Consider the following 19,224-nt stretch of genomic DNA (forward strand, 5'->3'; position numbering starts at 1 on the left):
CCGAGTTCAGATTTGAACTCAGGAACATGAGTCTTCCACACTTTAAGCCTGGCAATCTGTCTATTGCACCATCTAGCTGGCTCTTTATAAATACTACTCCTTAACTCTTTATAAACAACAAATATTAGAATTTTTCTCTGATTACCCATTTTAGAAAAATGAATTTGGTCTGAGGCTTGTATGCCTTGAATTTCACCCAAAAGGGTTTCATTATCAGGTTATGATCTCATAACATTGAACTGGAGCTTAGCTTTACAGTGAGAATTTAAATATTGCCTTTTCATATACATAATACTGCTCAGATACAGGATATCACTATTAAGCTTTCCAAAAAGAATCTAGCTCTAAATTTAACTTTAAAACAAAAGTCAGAAGATTAGAAGTGAAATAATTATATAAGTAATAATATTTGAAAAATACGAATTTCAGAGGGGAAGGTTTTCTTTTACCAAGTTTCACTTGATACATTGGCATGATGAGTATTTTCACACATTTCCATGACATGTGCATTGTTTATGAATCTCAAATGAGTGGCTGCACTGTTCTTTTGGAAACCCAATCCAAAACCTGGGTCATATAGCTACCAGTGTTTGAGGCACCCCTATTCACTACCCCCAAATCCTATTGACTATAGTTGCCATACATACTTATAACCTTCATCCATCTTTTTTTTTTTATTTCACAGGGGGAGGTTAGGGGAGAAGAAAGGGATATCAGCCCAATGATTTCATCATTCATTACAGGGAGCTCTAGGTGATCAACTTACTCTACCAAGATGTATTTTTTTTCTTCAACTTAATAGTTTAGGAAGTTAGCTGGAGGCAGTGAGAATGTAAAATAGCTTAGTCCAATTATACAAGTCAGTGTCAAAGGCAGGGCTTTGAACCTAGCTCTTTAGCCACTTTGCCACTCTACTTCTCATGAACCCTTGGCAATCACTTTATTTAATAGCCTAAAATGAGAAAGATTTACGCACAGCAGTCTGGGGCGATGAAGATGTAGACGGTGTTAAGATACCAATAAGCCCTGAGGTTAGAGAGAGTCTCCTCCCCTCTGCAATAGGTTCCTTGAAAAGCTCTGTTTTGGATGACTTGGGGGCACTGGGGTGAGACTTGCTGAGTAACTTGTGATTCTTCAACCCATCTAGTTCCTCCATTCTCAGGTTACTGGAGTAAGACCTGCTTAGCAGTTTGTGGGGCTTCAAAGTACTGTTGTGCTCACATCGAGGGTCCCCAGAACAAGAGCGAGTCAATAGTTTATGCGGCTTTAGAGTGATGCACTCCTCCTGTTTGACAGCTGCAGCACAGGGACGGCTCAGCAGCTTGTGCGATTTAATTGTCACAGCCTGCTCAGCTCGGGGGTCGCTGGACAGGGAGCGACCAAAGGTCCTGTGGGCCTTGGTTCCACACACATCCTCAGCCTTGACTGTGCTGGAACAAGTCCTTCGCAGCAGCTTGTGAGTTTTGGAGATGCCATCTTGCTCTGATTTCAGTTTGGATTTGTTTTTACCACAACCTGGGGGAGGATAACTCGGCGACCTTCAAAAAATAAAATAAGAAGAATTTTTCCCAAGACACATGATTGGCATAAAAAACCATTCAGAAAACTACTTACAATGGTCGGTACCCAGCTAACCCCACCCCCAGCAAATGGAACTGAATGATGGGTTGGGAGAAACAAATGAGTATTTTCAACATTGCCATGTGACATGTTTTCTAATGAACTCTAAGTTAGGAGTTTTATGTTCACAGGAACCAGAAAGAGTTTTTTCCTGATGAATAAACTGTAAATTTTTTTTAATTAACTTATATCCCCAAATTAAAGGTAAGTATTTTAATGTTATATGCACACCCTCTGAGTAATGGCAATAAAATGTATATACAACAAATAAACTCCAAAAAGATATTTTTAAAAGATGGAAGTGATCAGAGTGAGATTAACTTGAAAGAGAGAAGGATGAGAGTCAATGCACAAAGTTAATGACAGATATTAAAAGAGAAATTAACAACTTTAAAAGATTGCCATTAGAAAGAGGAAAATGGTATCTTTCTTTGTAACTTAATTAGACAATGATAGATAGGGTGGGCTATTACCTGCGCAAGGTAGAAAATATGTGAAGAGGGGATTTCACTTTCTTCTCTGAGAGCTTCTTATTGTGTGTGCAGTTGGATTTTTCTTTGCTTTGTTTCCATTGTTGCGTAACATATGTCTGCATGATTCTGTCAATTGAAAGACGTTCTGTCATCACAGTTTCAAGACAATTTACGATAAGATTTTTATTTGGATAGAAAAGTTAGACACTTGAAGAAGGGAAACACGATCTTCAGTGTATTATTATTTAAGAACCACCCAATGTATTTTTGAAGTTAGTTATGTGGCAAAAGCTCTCTGTAGATATTGGTATATCAGAGGTAAAAGGAAGAAAGAAAGAGAGGGAGGGCAAGAAGGAAAAAAAAGAATAAGGATTGTAAGTATCTTATCAGTCAACTATATAAAGACCTTTCAGAACAGCCTTCAAGATCAAGCTTCAAGATGTAGCTGTACAACTAGAAAGACATAATATTTTTAATAAATTTAATTAACTATAAAAAAACTATAGAGAAAATGATTTCGTTTGTCCCTAATTTCTGTTTTATTGCTTAAGAAATGAATCAATTCCATTTCAATGTAATGAGATGAGTAAATGACAAATTTGATTATCATCTCTTTCATGAAAATTATTTTAGAAGATTTGATGTGAAAATAATATAATCTGAAGAACTGACCTTAAGTAACTTTGAAGCAGGAATTTTCTTTTATTTCTCACCAGCCAGAACTATCCTCTTCCTCACTTCTAGGATAAAAAGCTCCTTGTCTTCATATAGAATCTAGTCATTTCCATGACTTTTTTCAAACTTCATTTTCCTAAATCTAAACTTGCCTGTCTTGGGTTCCATGTTGGTTCTTTTTTAGGACTAAGTTACAAAACTTATCAACTGACAAATGAATATAAACTAAAGTGTAAAGAAGTGATAACAGCTTCATATGCTCCCCACTCTTATATAACATTTGCATTTTAATAGAGGGCTGTAAAACCTTTTTAACCCAAGAGTGTGACTAATGGAAAAAAACGCAGGCATCTTAGTAGGTAAGTGAGACATGTTGAGAAGAACATTTCAGCAACTTTTTTCTTTTTTTTTTTTGTGGGGCAATGAGGGTTAAGTGACTTGCCAAGGGTCACACAGCTAACAAGTGTCAAGTGTCTGAAGCCAGATTTGAACTCAGGTCCTCCTGAATCCAGGGCCAGTGCTTTAGCCACTGTGCCACCTAGCTGCCCCCATTTCAGCAACTTTTGAGTTTTTGTGGCTACCAACTCTACCTTTTACAGAGGAGCAATGCTGAAAACAAAGCTTAGAACTATCAAATAATCTTTTATAAATTCCACATCCTAAAATGATAGGTTTATAAAGAGGACAAAATAATCTGAGAGTTGCAAACAAGAATGGATTCTTGAGTTCTCATTCTGTGCTAGTCATTAATGTGCTATATGACAATTAACCTTTTATGCATTATTGTTCCCTCTTATGTACTAGAGTGAAGATAAAATGAAGGGAAAAACATGTAATTTAAGAACTGGAAGGGGTTTGAAATGATGTAGTCTAATACTAATTTTACAAGTGAGGAATCCACCACAGACAGGATCACAATGATTAGTGGCAAAGCCTGGGTTAGAGCTCAGGATTTGGGACTTCAGGGTTCAGTGATTCTTCTTTCTACTTCACCAAAAGACCTCAGAGCACTTTGGAACAGTAAGTGAATGTAAAGCAGTATTATATTTATATCAAAAATAATTGAAAGGGGATGTCTCCCAATCTTTTCTGCCATTAGCAAAGCAATCTGTATGTGAATGGCAAAAGATCAATGATGATTGTCCCTCTATGATTAAAAAAAAATTTTAAATTAAAAAAAACATTTAAATGAGAATCTTTGTTAAACATTACATATTACTTTTACTTTGGTAAATGATATGGAACACACTTCCATGCTTTTGATGACTCAGTCACTATTATCATGTCTACTCTTGTACTGTTAGATGTAAAATAATATCCTTTGTATCTGATGATTTATAGGGCTAATGGTATTTACACTAACTAGCCAGTGGCTACTACAGAATTATTAAGTTTGTCTTCATAAAATTTTTAATTTATTTCTTTGCTATCAAACTGCCTCTATTAGTCTGCCTACCTCTTCGATTACTTCTAATTCACAGAGGTTTGAAATAAAGCTTGTTAGATATGAGGGTATAAAAGTTCATAGGCACAGTGGATAAAGCAACAGCCCTGTATTCAGGAGGACCTGAGTTCAAATCCGATCTCAGACACTTGACTGTGTAACCCTGGGCAAGTCACTTAACCCTCATTGCCCCAGCCAAAAAAAAAAATGTTCATAGGCTCTGATTTAAAAATCTCTCCTACAAAATAGTGGGGATGACTGAACTTTTTCAATTCAGAAGGTTTTACCTCCTCACTTCCTAAGTTTCTGTTTTACAGATGTCTAAAGTTGCCAGCTAATGAATTTCCCATTATTTACAAAATTGATGATACATTAAATATAGACTGAAAGGCAATGTGGCCCAGTGGGGAGACAGTGAGCCTCAGAAGCATGGAGAATTGATTCTTGTATATACTCTAAGTAAATGGTATCAAAATGAAATACAACAGATCATTGAAAACTGCATATTGACTTAGAAAACCACAAATTAACATTATTTCTTTTGTATGGTATTTTTATTTATTGTGACATTTTCCAATTCCATTTTAATCTGATTCAAGGAAGGAATTTTGCAATCCAAGGAGGTTGTTTGACATCTCTGCCCTAGGCAACTTGTACATTACAGATAAGTTTTCATTGTGCATTATTTAAAGGATCTTTTATATCAGGAATTCCCCATTCTGACAATAGTACAAGAGTATGGGGTCACTGAATTAATGTAGCAATTATCATCACTTTTAAAGTATGTGATAAGATTCTATGCCCTTATACCTTTATCAATTGAGAACACATGCTGATTAAATCAAATCAAAGGTCGCAAAAAGGTATAAACATTTTTATTTTATAAACCAATCAAAGATTGTGGACTAGGTATGACAAGCTCTTGAAAAAATAAATTGGGTGAACTGGAATGAAGCTGGTAAGAAGTTGCTTTGACTGAGACACTTAATACTGGTGGGTGATTTATATAAAATTAGATGATTGTTTAGAACCTAAAATCTTGAAAAGAATAGGTAACCAAGACAGAGGCATTCTCCCCAAGTCCTTGAAAAGGAGGTTCTTGGAGATGGGAGGAATGGTGTATGTCTGTATGCATGTAAGCATGCATGCATATATGGATGTGTATATGGGTGTTTGTATAGATATGTATGTATATATACATGTTTATTAAAGGACCATATATGTTCCATAAATGTGAAGTAATATGCTGAAAAATATATGAGTGTGTGTTTGTGCATATGTGTTCTTAAGGTTCTTATATATTTATGACAGAATTTCCCCTACTCAAAAAACTCTCCCTGATTTCAAGTAGGATAATGAGCATTAATAAAATCCTTTCGCATAAAAGCTATTTTGTTTCTTTTGTAAACTTACTTTTTTAATTGATGTCCCAATCCAAATCTCTCTTTTGTGGAAATCTGAAACACATCCACAGTGGGCACTGAAAAAGAAGAAGATCAAGATTAAAATCTTTATGTTCTAAAACATAGCCATTATTCTCTTCCATTTTAAATGGCCAAGTCCTAGTGTCCTACAATCTGATCAGGACAGAGAACTCATTGTACAGAAATTATTCAGTACTTCAAGAAGGGCCAAAACATAGAACAAACTTCTTGAGACTGGCCTGGGCCCCGGATTTCAGAGAAACCTGGATAACTTGCATAAACTGATGCTGAGTGAGATGAGCAGAACCAGGAGAACATTGTACACAGTATCATCAACATTATGTGTTGATCAACTGTGATAGACTAGATTCTTCTTCTCAGCAATACAATGGTACAAGATAGTACCAAAGGACTCATGATGTAAAATGCTCTCCAAATCCAGAAAAAAAGAACTGTGGAATATGTATGCAGATTGAACCATACTATTTCTTTTATTTTTGGTGCTGTTGTTTTTCTTCGAGGTTTTCCTTTTTGCTCCTCTTTCACAGCATGACTAATGCAGAAATATGTTTAATGTGATTGTATATATATAACCTATATCAGATTACTTGCTGTCTTGGGGAGGAAGGAAGGAAGGAGAGGGAGGGAGAAAAATTTGAAACTAGAAATCTTATAAAAACAAATGTTGAAAACTAACTCTACATGTAACTGGAAAATAATAAATTACTTTTACAATAATAAAACAACAACAACAACAACAATAACAAAAGACTGGCCTGGACCAGATGGGCCCCAGGAACTAACCCCAGACCCAAGTTCAAAGGTGGAGATGGGGCTCTGAGATTTATTCCCTTTAGACCCAAATGCTCACCGATCACTACCATTTATACACTCCATGAGAGCAGAGACACTGTTACACTCACTCTGAATACAATAACTAATATAATAAATGTTTGCAGGGGGGCAGCTGGGTGGCACAGTGGATAGAGCACCTGCCCTGGAGTCAGGAGGACCTGAGTTCAAATCCAGCCTCAGACACTTAACACTTACTAGCTGTGTGACCCTGGGCAAGTCACTTAACCCCAATTGCCTCACCCCCAAAAAAAAAGTTTACAGAATTTAACTGGCAAGTCATAAATCTATTCTTCTGGTCTGGTGCTAACAGCTTAATCCAAGAGACATGCCCAAAAGGGATTTCAAGTGTTTTGGGGTGTTTTTTGTTTGTTTGTTTGTTTTAATGTATAAGCTTACATAGACAGCATCTGGATCCTGGGGGCAGATATACAAAAAATGTTATTTCCAATGTCTGATTCTTTTCCTGACTTGAATTAATACAGGTAAACATCCAAAATAAATCTTAGGAATAGTTTGTGTCCAGCTCTCCCCAATTGTGGGTGACTGGGTCCTCAGCTGCCATATAGCTTCTCGGGGTATCATGAGTGCTGAGTATAGGACCAACTGTGTTTTATCCTACAGAAAATGTATTAACACACTCAAGCCTACAGGAGAAAATATACAAGGATAGAAACATAAAGCACTCAAATAGCCCCTTAGCTCCACCAACAATAGAATTGAACTTGGGCTGTGTGACCCTGGGCAAGTCACTTAACCCCCATTGCCCTGCAAAAAAACAAAAAACAAAACAAAAAACAAAAAAAGAATTGAACTTGGGGATAGCTGTTGAAAAAGGGGTTTTTCTTCCTTTTTTTTTTTTAAAAAAAGCAACTATTTTTCTTACTACCCCTCCTCCCTTACAATTGAGCAAACACAAATAGAAAAATAAAGAATCTGATACATACATAGTTACATATTCCAAGGGGAAAATGCTTTTCTGCATTGGCTATATATGAAAATATGTTTCTTTCTGCATTTTAAATTTATCACCTTTTTGTAAGGTGAACAATGTCTTTCATCCTCATGCTTTTGGACTCATAGTTTATTGTTACATCAATCAGAATTTTAAAATCTTTCAAAGTTGTCACTGTAAAATTGTTGTTTCACTCCTTCTACTCTGCTTCAATTCATAAAGGGGTTTCTCGGTTTCTTTGAAACTTTTATTTGCCATTTCATCATTTGCTATGGGACAATATTATTCTATTACATTCATAAACTACAATTAATTTAGCCATTACCCAATAGAAAAACACATCTGTTGTTTCAAATTTTTGCTATTACAAAAAGTACTCCTTTTTCTTTGAGTTCTTTGAAGTATAACTTCACTTATATAGCTAAGCCAAAAGATATGTAGATTTTAGTAAATTTGGAGGCACAGATCTAAATGTTTTCTGGAATGGCTGGACCAATTGACATCTCTACCAATAGTGCACTAGTGTCCCAGTTTTCTACATATCCTTTCTAACATTTGTCATTTTCCTTTCCTTTTAACCAATTTCAAAGTCTCAAACGTTAATGTTGCTTTTATTTGCACTGATCTGATTATTAATCATTTAGAGCATTTTTTTCATATGGTTGTTGATAGTTTGGATTACTTTCCTTGATGCCTCATAGTCATATAAAGTTGAATTTATTCTTGATATACCATGGATAAGAGACCTTTCTCAGAGAAAGTCACTGATATTTTCCCAAATAATCTAATTTTTACTACATGAGAATTGTATGAGCAAAACCTTTTTTAATTTTGTGTAATCAAATTATCCATTTTAAGTGATCCTCTCCATGGCTTGCTTAGTCATGAAATCCTCTCTAACCTATAGATCCATAAGGTAAATTTATGATGTAATCTTCTATAGCTAAGTCGAAACCATTTAGAATCTTGGTTTATGGTGTAAGGGGTTGGTCTTTATCCAAAGATTTCCAAAGCATTTGAGAGCAGAGGTGGAATTCACCAAATAACATTTTGATTCCAGGAATAGAGACAATCTGAAAGTTGAATTTTTTTGGATGAATAAAATAAGATATTACTTTACACTGAGAGCACTAACCATATCAAATCAATAAATATTTATTGAGCATGCAGTAAATATAAGATATTGTGTCTGGTTTGAATGGGGAGGAGGGAGATAAAAAAGAAATTAAAAAAACCCAATCTCAATCCCTAACCTATAAGGAACAAAAAAATCAACTTGGAAAGAAAAGTACCTTAAGTGAGATGCCCAAATCTACAGAATATATTACCCTAAGAAGGACAAAGATTACAATTATAGGTAAGTTGAAGAAGTCAAAAAAATTCCTGAAAGGATCATACAATTCTAACATTATAGTGGACCTTAGACATTATCTAATCCAATACCTCCTTTTCCAGATCACAAAACTGAGAAAAAAAGTAATTTCCCCATAATGCACAAAGACTGTCAAGAGGTACATTACAGATGCCAACTAAGTCTCAAATCAATTTCAGGTCCTGATGCTAGATAAAGATAGTCCATTACAATAGCATATATCTTTAGTGTTCTTGAGAAACTTTTCCCAAGTATGTTTAATCTTATAAAATATATACTAATTTATTACCTAATCTAATTTTATATTTGAAAGTTTAGTTATTTCAAAGTAATTCTTTATCATCATTTGCAAAATGATAACTACTCTATCAATCCAATACCTATAATTTCTGTATTTATGAGTAATATGTAGCTGAAGTACACAGTAGTATATGCCAATGAAAAATATTTTATATAGTACCCAAAGACTGACAGGAATTTTTTGTAAACAGACAACCAGAGGGCTGGTTTACATATACTCTTCAAATGTCTGTAAACCTAAAAATACTAACATAGTCAAAGCACTCATTTACTAACAAAAATACTTATATGAAACACAGTGATTTTTACTTATGCATATCAGTAAAAATTTTCAGTGACCAAAGGGTGGGGAACAACAATGTAGTTTGGAGCTGAACTGGGAAGAGCTGTGACTGCCAGGCTTATAATTTTTATCTTAAAGGCAATAAGGAACCAAGGAAGATTTTAGCAGGGGATGGGAAAATGGCATAGGATAACAGGATTTAGAACCCCTTCATTTCATATATGATCAAGTCACTGCCTGCTATTTGATAGACTACAGTGATTCTCTGTGACTTCTAGGATCAAGTATTAAGTCCTCCGTTTGAAATTCCCAGCCCATCATAACCTGGACCCCTCCAACCTTTGCAGTACTCTGGAACACCTTACTTCTCCCCCACCCCATCCCCGACCAGAAGAGGATTTGAAAGAAAAAGTTTTTTAAATGGATGTTAAAAATTGTTTTTGCATGTAATTGGGGGAAAATAAAATTCTAAATAAATGGGGGTGGGGGGGTGGGAAGAATGCCTTTCCTCATACTATGAACATTTATTGGAAAATAAGACCAAACACACAACCTTGGGAAATCCAAGAATCATAGAGAGTTAAATGATTAAACAGTTTCATGTCAGAACCCTGAGTTCTTTCAAAATCCAGACCATGAAGTACCACAAACATCTGATACCAATGACTGTATGGTAGATTAAGCTTCTAAAATTTGGCCTCATAACATTTACCAGTATTACTGAAGTGGTTACCTAGCATTTAGAGACTGAATCAGAGTATGATTTGCTTGTTGTCCCATAAACTCTTCCTTCACACTTTGAAAAGGAAATAGACAAAGAAAGAAGACCAACCTGGGCCATTTAAATATTGTGTAAGTGAACAGTGCAATCGGACTATTATAGGCTCCGTACGAATCACATCCCAAGCCACAGCAATCTCTTCCTGAAATGATTAAAAAAAAAAAATCAGCCTTATGACAGAGTCCTTGAATACTTATTTTTTTTCCATTCAAATACAGCTATTTATTCTATATGGTAAGAGGTATAAAAATCACAACAGCCTATAAATAACATTAAAGTCTTCTACGCTGTCAAGGAAAAAAACAAATTACTCTTAATCTTTGCCTTTCACTTACACAGTAAAACAGCAAAATCTTAAATATACAGAAATGCTGCAATGCTTTCCCTATAAATTTCAGAACCTATTAAAAGATACCATGGCAAAACAATATAGATTTTCATTACTCAAACCAGCCAGTGTATGTTTTTCCTCCATAAGCCACTTTAACAAGGAAAAATAAAGCAAACACAACAGAATATATCTGTTGGAGTATTTATTTTTTAAATTTTAAAATAAAACATAATATATGATGAACTAATGTCAGTGAACCACTGACCATCTAAAATCAAAGCTCCAAAAAAGTAACAAATATAAGGTACTTGAAAGTTTGTCAGACCTATCACAGATACTTACATCAAGAAAGCTAACATCAATATGCAGATCAATATCTACATCATCAATGGCTCCATATTCCCTAAAAGCAAAGATAAACATAAATTGCACAAACTTCCCAAAAGTTTGATTCTTCTTCACAATTTAAAACTAGAATACTGCTTCTAAAGTGTATATGAGGCCTCCCCAGTATAAAAGTTTAAGCTCTAATCTTTGTATTGGTATCCCTAGGAACTGCTAGATGGTAAACATATATTTTTAATTTGTTCATTCATTGAATTTCTTTACATAGCTATTTATATTTTATGGATACATAAAAATATTTTACAGACAGACATACTGACAATGCTTTCCACATCGAAGGATTTCTGATTTGAGATTTCAAATATTCAGGTTGTTGGGTTTTTTTAAACTTTACAAACTCGAGTTATTTCTTACTAATGAAAGCTTTGTGTGAGTGCACACTGTAAATTCCAAAGGTAGGGTGGGTAAAAGGCATGCTGTTGTAAATGCTAATAAAAAAATATTTTATTACTAGGCCATTGGAAGGAGTAGATAAAATGCTTTAAGAAATCTCCCATTTCAGAATCACCTCCAGAGGCATTTTATCCACCAGTAATTCACTTAAAGTTAGAAAAACAAAACAAAACAAATGTCCATTGTACTAGGAATTATTTTGATTGGATAATCAGAACTGTAAGAATGATGATGATAGCTAACATTTACATATGCTTACCATGCATCAGACAGTATGTTAAACACATTACAATCACTATTTTTTAAATTTATCTTCACAACAACCCTGGGAGGTAGGTATTATTATCCTCATTTTACAGATGAGGAAACTGAAGCAGTCAGAAGTTAAGTGAATTAACCTCAGCTATAAGGGTCTGAGGCCAGATCTGAAGTCAGGCTCTCCTAAATCCAGGCCTAGGACTCCATCTACTCTGCCACCCAGCTGGTACCAGCCAGAGAGCCTTAAGAAATGGCAATTCTAAATTGGTGCTGACAGTAGAAAGAGGAAATCTTAGAATGCGGACAAACCTCCCAGTTGGTAGGTACTTTGTAAAGTCACAGGGAATTTTAGGCAGTTCATGAGGGCATAGAGATCAGTAAAATAGAAACAGAAATTAGGAAAAAGGTTAAGAAATGATGTTAAAGGGCAACAAAACCAAAAACTGCTTATACTAAAATTACCACTAAAAAAGAAATGTGGGGCAGCTACGTGGCACAGTGGATAAAGCACTGGCTCTGGATTTAGGAAGACCTGAGTTTAAATCCAACCTCAGACACTTGACACATACTAGCTGTGTGACCCTGGGCAAGTCACTTAACCCCCGTTGCCCCGCAAAAAAAGAAAAAGAAAAAAGAAAAAGAAAAAAGAAAAAGAAAAAAGAAATGTGCCAGTGGGAAGTCAAAGCCAGAGCTAAGATTCGATACTAATTTAGAAGTCAATTTACTTCAAATTCTCCTAATTCAGCCAACTACAATAACAAATATGTATTTTCTTCAGTTTTCCCTTTCCTCATTTCCCTGCCCTCCATTACTAAAAGGAAGAATTTCAACAAATCCAACAAATTCAACCTATATTTATTAATTGTCTATTATGTGCAAGACACTGTTAGACACCCCTAAAGGAAAGAGACACGAGATATTTTCACCTTCATCTCCCTTTAACAGCAGCAAGCTAGAGTTCACTATGAAACTACTCTACCATGGGTGCATTAGAATACAATCCCTCAGCATGGTCTACTTGAATACAACAAGTCTTGTTCTCTTTTGTGTTAAATGATAACATAAATCAGTAACTAAAAAAATAAACAGTCATTTTTCCCCCATTCTAAGGCTGTCAAGAATGTCATTCATCCAGTGAATTAGCAGGAAAACTCTGCATAGAAAGCCATTTAAAATATGAGATTAAATGGGTCTAATATTCTATGTCTACATTTCAATTTGTTTTAACATTTATTAACTGTCTACAACAGGCATCCTACTGTGCTGGCTCTATAAATTTAAACACAAACTAGTCTCTCTTTTCAGCATTTACATTATTCTGGATATGAAGGTAACACCCATAACTAAAAATAAAGAATAAAGAGAAAAAAAAGGGATGAGGGGAAGAGAAGCTTTATGTAGATGGTTCCTGAGGCTTAAAGTAAACTGAGGACTCTAAAGTAAATGTGACAAGGGGACAGACTCGAGGCATGTAATATCCATGGGCCAGGGGATGAATTGATGACTTCTGGGAAGAGATCTTAAGCCACTCTAGTTGGAACAGAAAGTATATGAAGAGAGATAATACATAATGTTTGGAAAGATAGATAAGAACCAGACTACAAAAGACTGTAAATAACCTGTGGACAATAGGAGACACAAGAATCTGGGGCAGGGGTATAATACAATAAAACCTATGCACTGGAAAAGTTATTCTGCAAATGAAGTGGCTTATAATTAATTACTTATGAATTTTTTTTACCAAGACATTTACAATGCAGTCAACAACAAAATCAGATCACTTTTATACCGAAATAAAGCCACAAGTATTTACAAATTGGGATTGTAGCAAAAGACTTAATTGGGTAAATGTACAAATCTAATGATTTCAGGTACTTAAAACTATAATTCTCCCAGGTAATTTTTTAGGGGGTCCAGGGGGACAAAATAAGACAGTTAAAGGCTAAGCATATTCATACATTTTCGTGTTCTGCTCATCATGGAAAAGATCATAAGATAATAAAAATACCTAGCATTTATTTAGTATCTCCTATGTGCTAGGCACTATGCTAAGTGCTTTACAAATATTAGCTCATTTGAGCCACACAACAACCAAGGAAAATGGATGCTATTATTCTATCTCATTTTACATTGAATAAAGTGAGCAGACACAAGTTATGTGACTTGCTCAGGGTCACAAGCTAGCAAGTGTTTGAGTTCATATTTGAACTTAGGTCTTCCTGACTCCGTGTCTAATACTCTATTTACTATGCCATGTAAATGCCAAAATTGCATGACTAGAGATGGAAGTGATTGAGCTCTATCCAGAAGATCAAGAGAGGTTAACTGACTTGCCTAAGGTTAAACATGTAGAAAGTAATAGTAGCAGGCTTTGAACCCAACTCACCCGTTTGATTCCAAATCCATTTTACATCTTTCCTTCTGTGTTCCCTCTTCATGTCTGGATAGATTAATATTAATTTCAGATTCAAAATAATTTTTTCTACGATTATCCTAAGTCCCCTAATCGATAATAACTTTAATTCTTGGACTAAATATAATGCCTTCTTTTTACAACTTCAAATTACATCTAACTTTAGTACCCAATATTATGCAATATCTATTCGTTTCTTATTTGCCTAGTAGATGGTCAGCACTATGAGGATGGGACCTAAACTTTTTACCTTTCTAACACCTAGAAGAGTATTATGAACACCAAAAACCCTTGTACCTATTTATTGACCTGTCTATTCATCTCTTTCTTTCTTTCTTTTGGCTGTATGCTTATAGGTACATATCATCTATTCCAACAGAAATCAGACATTTCCCTTTTATTTTTGCATGCCTAGAAATACTGTGAAAAGATGACAGCAAGTGCTTATGAAATACTATACTGATTGAAATATAGTAGCTAGCTTCAGGGAATGCTTGGGTTTGGGTTAATAAGAAAAACTATGCCTGATGAGATTGCTCTGGCAGACTTTCCAAAATACTGGATTAACTGCATCATCAACCCAATTTGAAAGTTTCTGTCATGTCTAAGGAAGGGCAGCACATGGAACATTTGCACTTATACCTGGGTTCAAATTTACTTATAACATATAAAACCTGCGTGACAAGACAATTTAAATTCTTCAAACTTCATTTCCTCATCTGTAAAATGAGGAGTTTGAACTGAATCACTTTTGAGGTCCTATCCAATTATGCATTTATGATCCTATGACCTTTTAATTTCATACTGACATCTTCGAATTCAGCTACTCTATATACATTTGCATTTTGTGAGTAGATGTCAATATCTAATATGGCAAATACTTCAATGTGATTTTCCTAAAATTGTAGCTTCTGCATAAGTAAGAAAATTAATTTCTTATTTTTCAATTTGGTAAACTTAAAATTCCGTAAATTGGTTTATATTACCAAGAAATTCCTGGATTTTAATAGTACCTCTAAAAAATATTTAATAACATAACTTTAAGAAATATTCTGGCAGAGATGACAAGACTTACTTTGGCTTATTGCATAAATGAATTCCCAGGGAGCAAATCTGAATTGACCCCTGATCCTGATTAGAAATGACTAACCCTCAGTGGGTTAGGAGGGCAGATTGGGGGAGGGGCAGTCAGAAGCAAAATATTTTTGAGGAGGGAAAGGATAAAAGAAGATAGAAATAGAGTAAATATCATGGGGAGTGAATAGGATGGAGGGAACACAGTTAGCAATAGGAACTAGAGAAAAATATTGGAAGCAGAGGCAAGAGCAATGTAAGGCAAGGATAATACTACTGCTGCTTTGCTGGGCTATTGTGAAGAAAATTCTTTGTCAGGTATAAGGTACTATATAAATGTTAGTTATTATTGTTTCTGCCTTTAAAGTACTATGTGAATGTAGTTTACTATTTAAAAAATAAAAGATGAGTAGGATGCTAGAAATGACTAACCCTTAATTCTGATCAAATTTCTATATCTCAAAAAGAAAGCAAACACTAATGGAAAAAAAAAAATCCCTTCCCCACACCTCATACTCCCAACCCCATCACCATTGGTGCTTTTGTTATTTCCTAAAATAAGAATTAGCAAAGAATCATTTACATGACAATTTTTTTAATGAAGAGAACAAAAATAATATTACCCAGGTTTAGCACATGAACATGTTATTGTCTGAAACCAATGTGGCAGAGAATAATTAAATGAAAGATGAACTGTAGCATTGACATATCTACCTAAAAGCAGACAAACATTCTTCCATTCTAAAAAGGAATTTTATAGTTTGGAAGCTAAAAATACCCCACAAAACACAAACACACACACACACACACACACACACACACACACACACACACACAGGGTTTTTGGCACTTGAAGAAAGCTAACTCTGGCCTTATTGCCTCTTTTGGCCTAACATCCCCCTCCACCTGCCTTTCCCTGGAAATTGTCATAACTAGAAAATATCACATCCTAGATCCATACAGAGACACACTTTGTCAGTCCACCCATGGTGTCTTTTTTTGTGGGGGGAGAGGGGCAAGGAAAGTTAAGTGACTTGCCCAGGGTCACGCAGCTAGTAAGTGTCACGTGTCTGAGGTCAGATTTAAACTCAGGTCCTCCTGAATCCAGGGCCCATGCTTTATCCATTGCGCCACCTAGCTGCCCTCATGGTATCTTCTTACAATTGACATTGGAGATGGGCAAACAATTAGACAAGGCAGAGTAAAAACCTTGTCCCCACCTAAAAAATTCACTGACTTACTTTTTGGAGTAGAAGTGATCAAGGAGCCAGGCATCCCATAGAATATTAACTAGAAGGAATAAGAGATTAATGGAACCTGGATGTGTGAAGTCTATAGGTAGCCTTTCATCACAGATCCATTTCCATTTCCTCCCTCGACATAAAGACCACTGAGCTTAAGACTTCAAGGACCTCCACTCCCTAGATATTTCATGTTATCCTTGGACCTCCCTCAAAATGTTCAACAGTAAAAACCTATTGGTTCATGGAACACTGGCCTCTCTGGGTTTTTTTCCCTTTTAAAAAAACCTGTTTTAAATATCCCCAAACTGCTATTCAGGACTAGAAGATGACTGCCTAATTAAATGCTGTTAGACATTTCTAATTAAGAGTCACCCAAAAAAAATGCAAAAAGAAATTATGTTATATCTTTCTTTTAAGAGAGTTTTAACATGATGAAATAAAACTACTTTCACCCTCAGAATCCCTCTGATTGCTAATGACTACTTCAACTGATTTGGGTAAATCCCTTGTGTATTTCCCACTCATGCTTTCTGGAATTCTGAGGAGATGAACCCTGAGGGGTCTGCATTCAAGCTGAAATGTTCTACTGTTTTATAATGGCAAGTAGAAAAGAAGCTGCAGCTGGAATTAAACATTATGGACTAAAAAATCTGGACAAAAGAATTGGCATTCTTAACCTTTTTTTTTTTTTCTTGTCACGGATCCCTTTGGCCATCTGTAGAAATTTATAAACCCTTCCTTGGGATAATGTCTTTAAATGCATAAAATAAAATATAGAATTACAAATGAAAATAGTAGTTATCACAATATATGTATACATACACACACACACACATGTTCATGGCTCCAAGGTTAAAAACCACTGATTATGACACAGATTATTTCTCCGTGCCTAATTAAGAGATGTGGGGGAGATCTTATCCTTTAGAAGGAAGCAATCAATCTCAGGTTATTTCTGGACAAAAGGCAAAATAGCAAAAGATGGCAGGATAAAAACAATGGACAGGAAATGGTCTAATTTGGCTGTAATTTAGAATATACAAATGGTTGTAAAAGCTAATAATAATAATAGCTAGTGTTTACACACCACAGGGCTTCCTGAACTTTTTCCATTTGTGGCCCCTTTTTGCCGGGATAAGTCTTACAAGACCCTGGGTATATAGGTATATAAAATATATATATATATAAAATAGGTCTATATAACCTTTTGCTATTGCCAAACATTTCACAACCCCCACATTCAGTTATATAACCCCATATGGGGTCACAACCCACAGTTTAAGAAGCTTTGATATAGCAAACACTTTACTAATATTATTTCTTTTTATTCTAATAAAATGGGGGGCAGTAGGTGCTATTATCAAACCTATTTTACAGTTGAAGCAACTGAGGTGGACAGAGGTTAAGTGACTTGTCATGGGTTGTAGTATCTGAGGCCGAATTTGAACTCAGGTACTTCTGAATCCAGGGCGGGTGCTTTATCCACTGTGCCACCTAGCTGCCCCCTGAATAATGATCTTTTAAGAAACTCTCAACATAGAGACACCTTTTATTTAGACCTTTCAATAAATATATGCATTGTAAATGCTTTGTTAAATATTTTACAAGTTTAATTTCTCTTTCTTGCCCCCATTTGTTTCCTGTACAACTCAATGGAATAAAAAGTAGAAAGAAGTGTTCTATTGCAGGATAGGGCAGAATGCATGCAGAATTGTAAAGAGGCAAAGACCTTACAAGGTCTGCAATTAACTAGATTCTGCAGGTGTAGATCTGTAAATAGTTACATCATTTTTTGTTTTTATGCAACACTTCAAAGAATTCACAAACAGCATTGTATATATGCAAAACTATTTCCATTGTAAATACCATTTTCATATAATGCCAGTAATTTCACGTTCATGCTGAGATGTTACAAAGCATGATTACAGTTTGCCCAGATGGAGCCTTTGCAGTCATCGCTTTGGTGCTGTAGTCTTACAACATGGAGAGAGTGTGTCAGGAGTCCTATATCCCCTGAATAGCAATTGGCAGAATTAAATTGCCTGCCTGAATTATGAATGCACCTTGAATAGTGAGGAGAGACAACTGATTGTACTCTATAAAGCATACAAGCTTATAATAATTACCTTGACCAAATCAATGCTTTAAAAAAAAAAACCTGTAAGCTCACTAAATATTGTATATTTTATTGCACAGGAACCAAGAGCTAAAACAACTGCCTTCAACAATTTTAATATCTGTGCTACATCCATGTTCTGAATTGCAGGTCTTCAAACTGGGCAATTCTCCTTTTTCTTTTTAAAACTGAGGCAGAGTAATGTACTGCAAAGAGTCGTGAATTTAACATTAGAGGCCCTGAATTAGAATCTCTTCACTGCCATTCATCATGTGACCTTAGGCAAGTCATTTAAGCTTTGTATAAGTCTCTAACTATAAAATAAGGAAGCAGATCAAGATGCCTCCAAAAGTACCTCTGTGATATAGATGTATGGATGTGTAAAGTAAGTTCTGTTTTTTTTTTTCCCCTGAAACTTAGGGACAAAATACTTTCAATTAACAAGTATCTACTAACACTAGGCTAGAATTTCATGAATTCTTTGTCTCAAAGGAAGAATGACTCACCATCATTTGTCTAAATGTAAGCCTTACATATTGGTTCTAATTTCTTTAGAGTGGGTGATACCCTACCTGACATTTTGAAAATTAATTCTCTCTGTCATTCAAGGATTAAATATGCCAAGCTTATGGGTATGGGGAGGGTTTTTTTAAACTATCTAATCCTTAGATTCTTCTTCCCTCCCACATTTTCTTGAAGCTAAAGCTTGCCACAAATAAGCATATCAGATGACAAACTGCTCTCATTATGTAGTTACTTCCACATCAACAGGTCAGAAATGTTTAGAGAATCAGGAAGAACTCTATGTTCT

The 19,224-nt window shown here is 35.2% G+C and overlaps 1 protein-coding gene across 1 annotated transcript in view; it reads right to left on the reverse strand.

Moving 5' to 3' along the window:
- PARP8 (poly(ADP-ribose) polymerase family member 8) overlaps positions 1-19,224 on the reverse strand; it is a 254,272-nt gene that overhangs the window by 65,659 nt on the left and 169,389 nt on the right. Inside the window, exons 9-14 of the mRNA XM_043976309.1 lie at positions 13,953-14,006; positions 10,853-10,913; positions 10,231-10,321; positions 5,626-5,692; positions 2,094-2,219; positions 977-1,538 (exon numbers count right to left, since the gene is read on the reverse strand). Coding sequence (XP_043832244.1) covers positions 977-1,538; positions 2,094-2,219; positions 5,626-5,692; positions 10,231-10,321; positions 10,853-10,913; positions 13,953-14,006 — 961 coding nt within the window. The remainder of the gene's footprint in view (positions 1-976; positions 1,539-2,093; positions 2,220-5,625; positions 5,693-10,230; positions 10,322-10,852; positions 10,914-13,952; positions 14,007-19,224) is intronic.

This window comes from Dromiciops gliroides, chromosome 1 (genome assembly GCF_019393635.1).
Source record: "Dromiciops gliroides isolate mDroGli1 chromosome 1, mDroGli1.pri, whole genome shotgun sequence".
Lineage (NCBI taxonomy): Eukaryota > Metazoa > Chordata > Mammalia > Microbiotheria > Microbiotheriidae > Dromiciops > Dromiciops gliroides.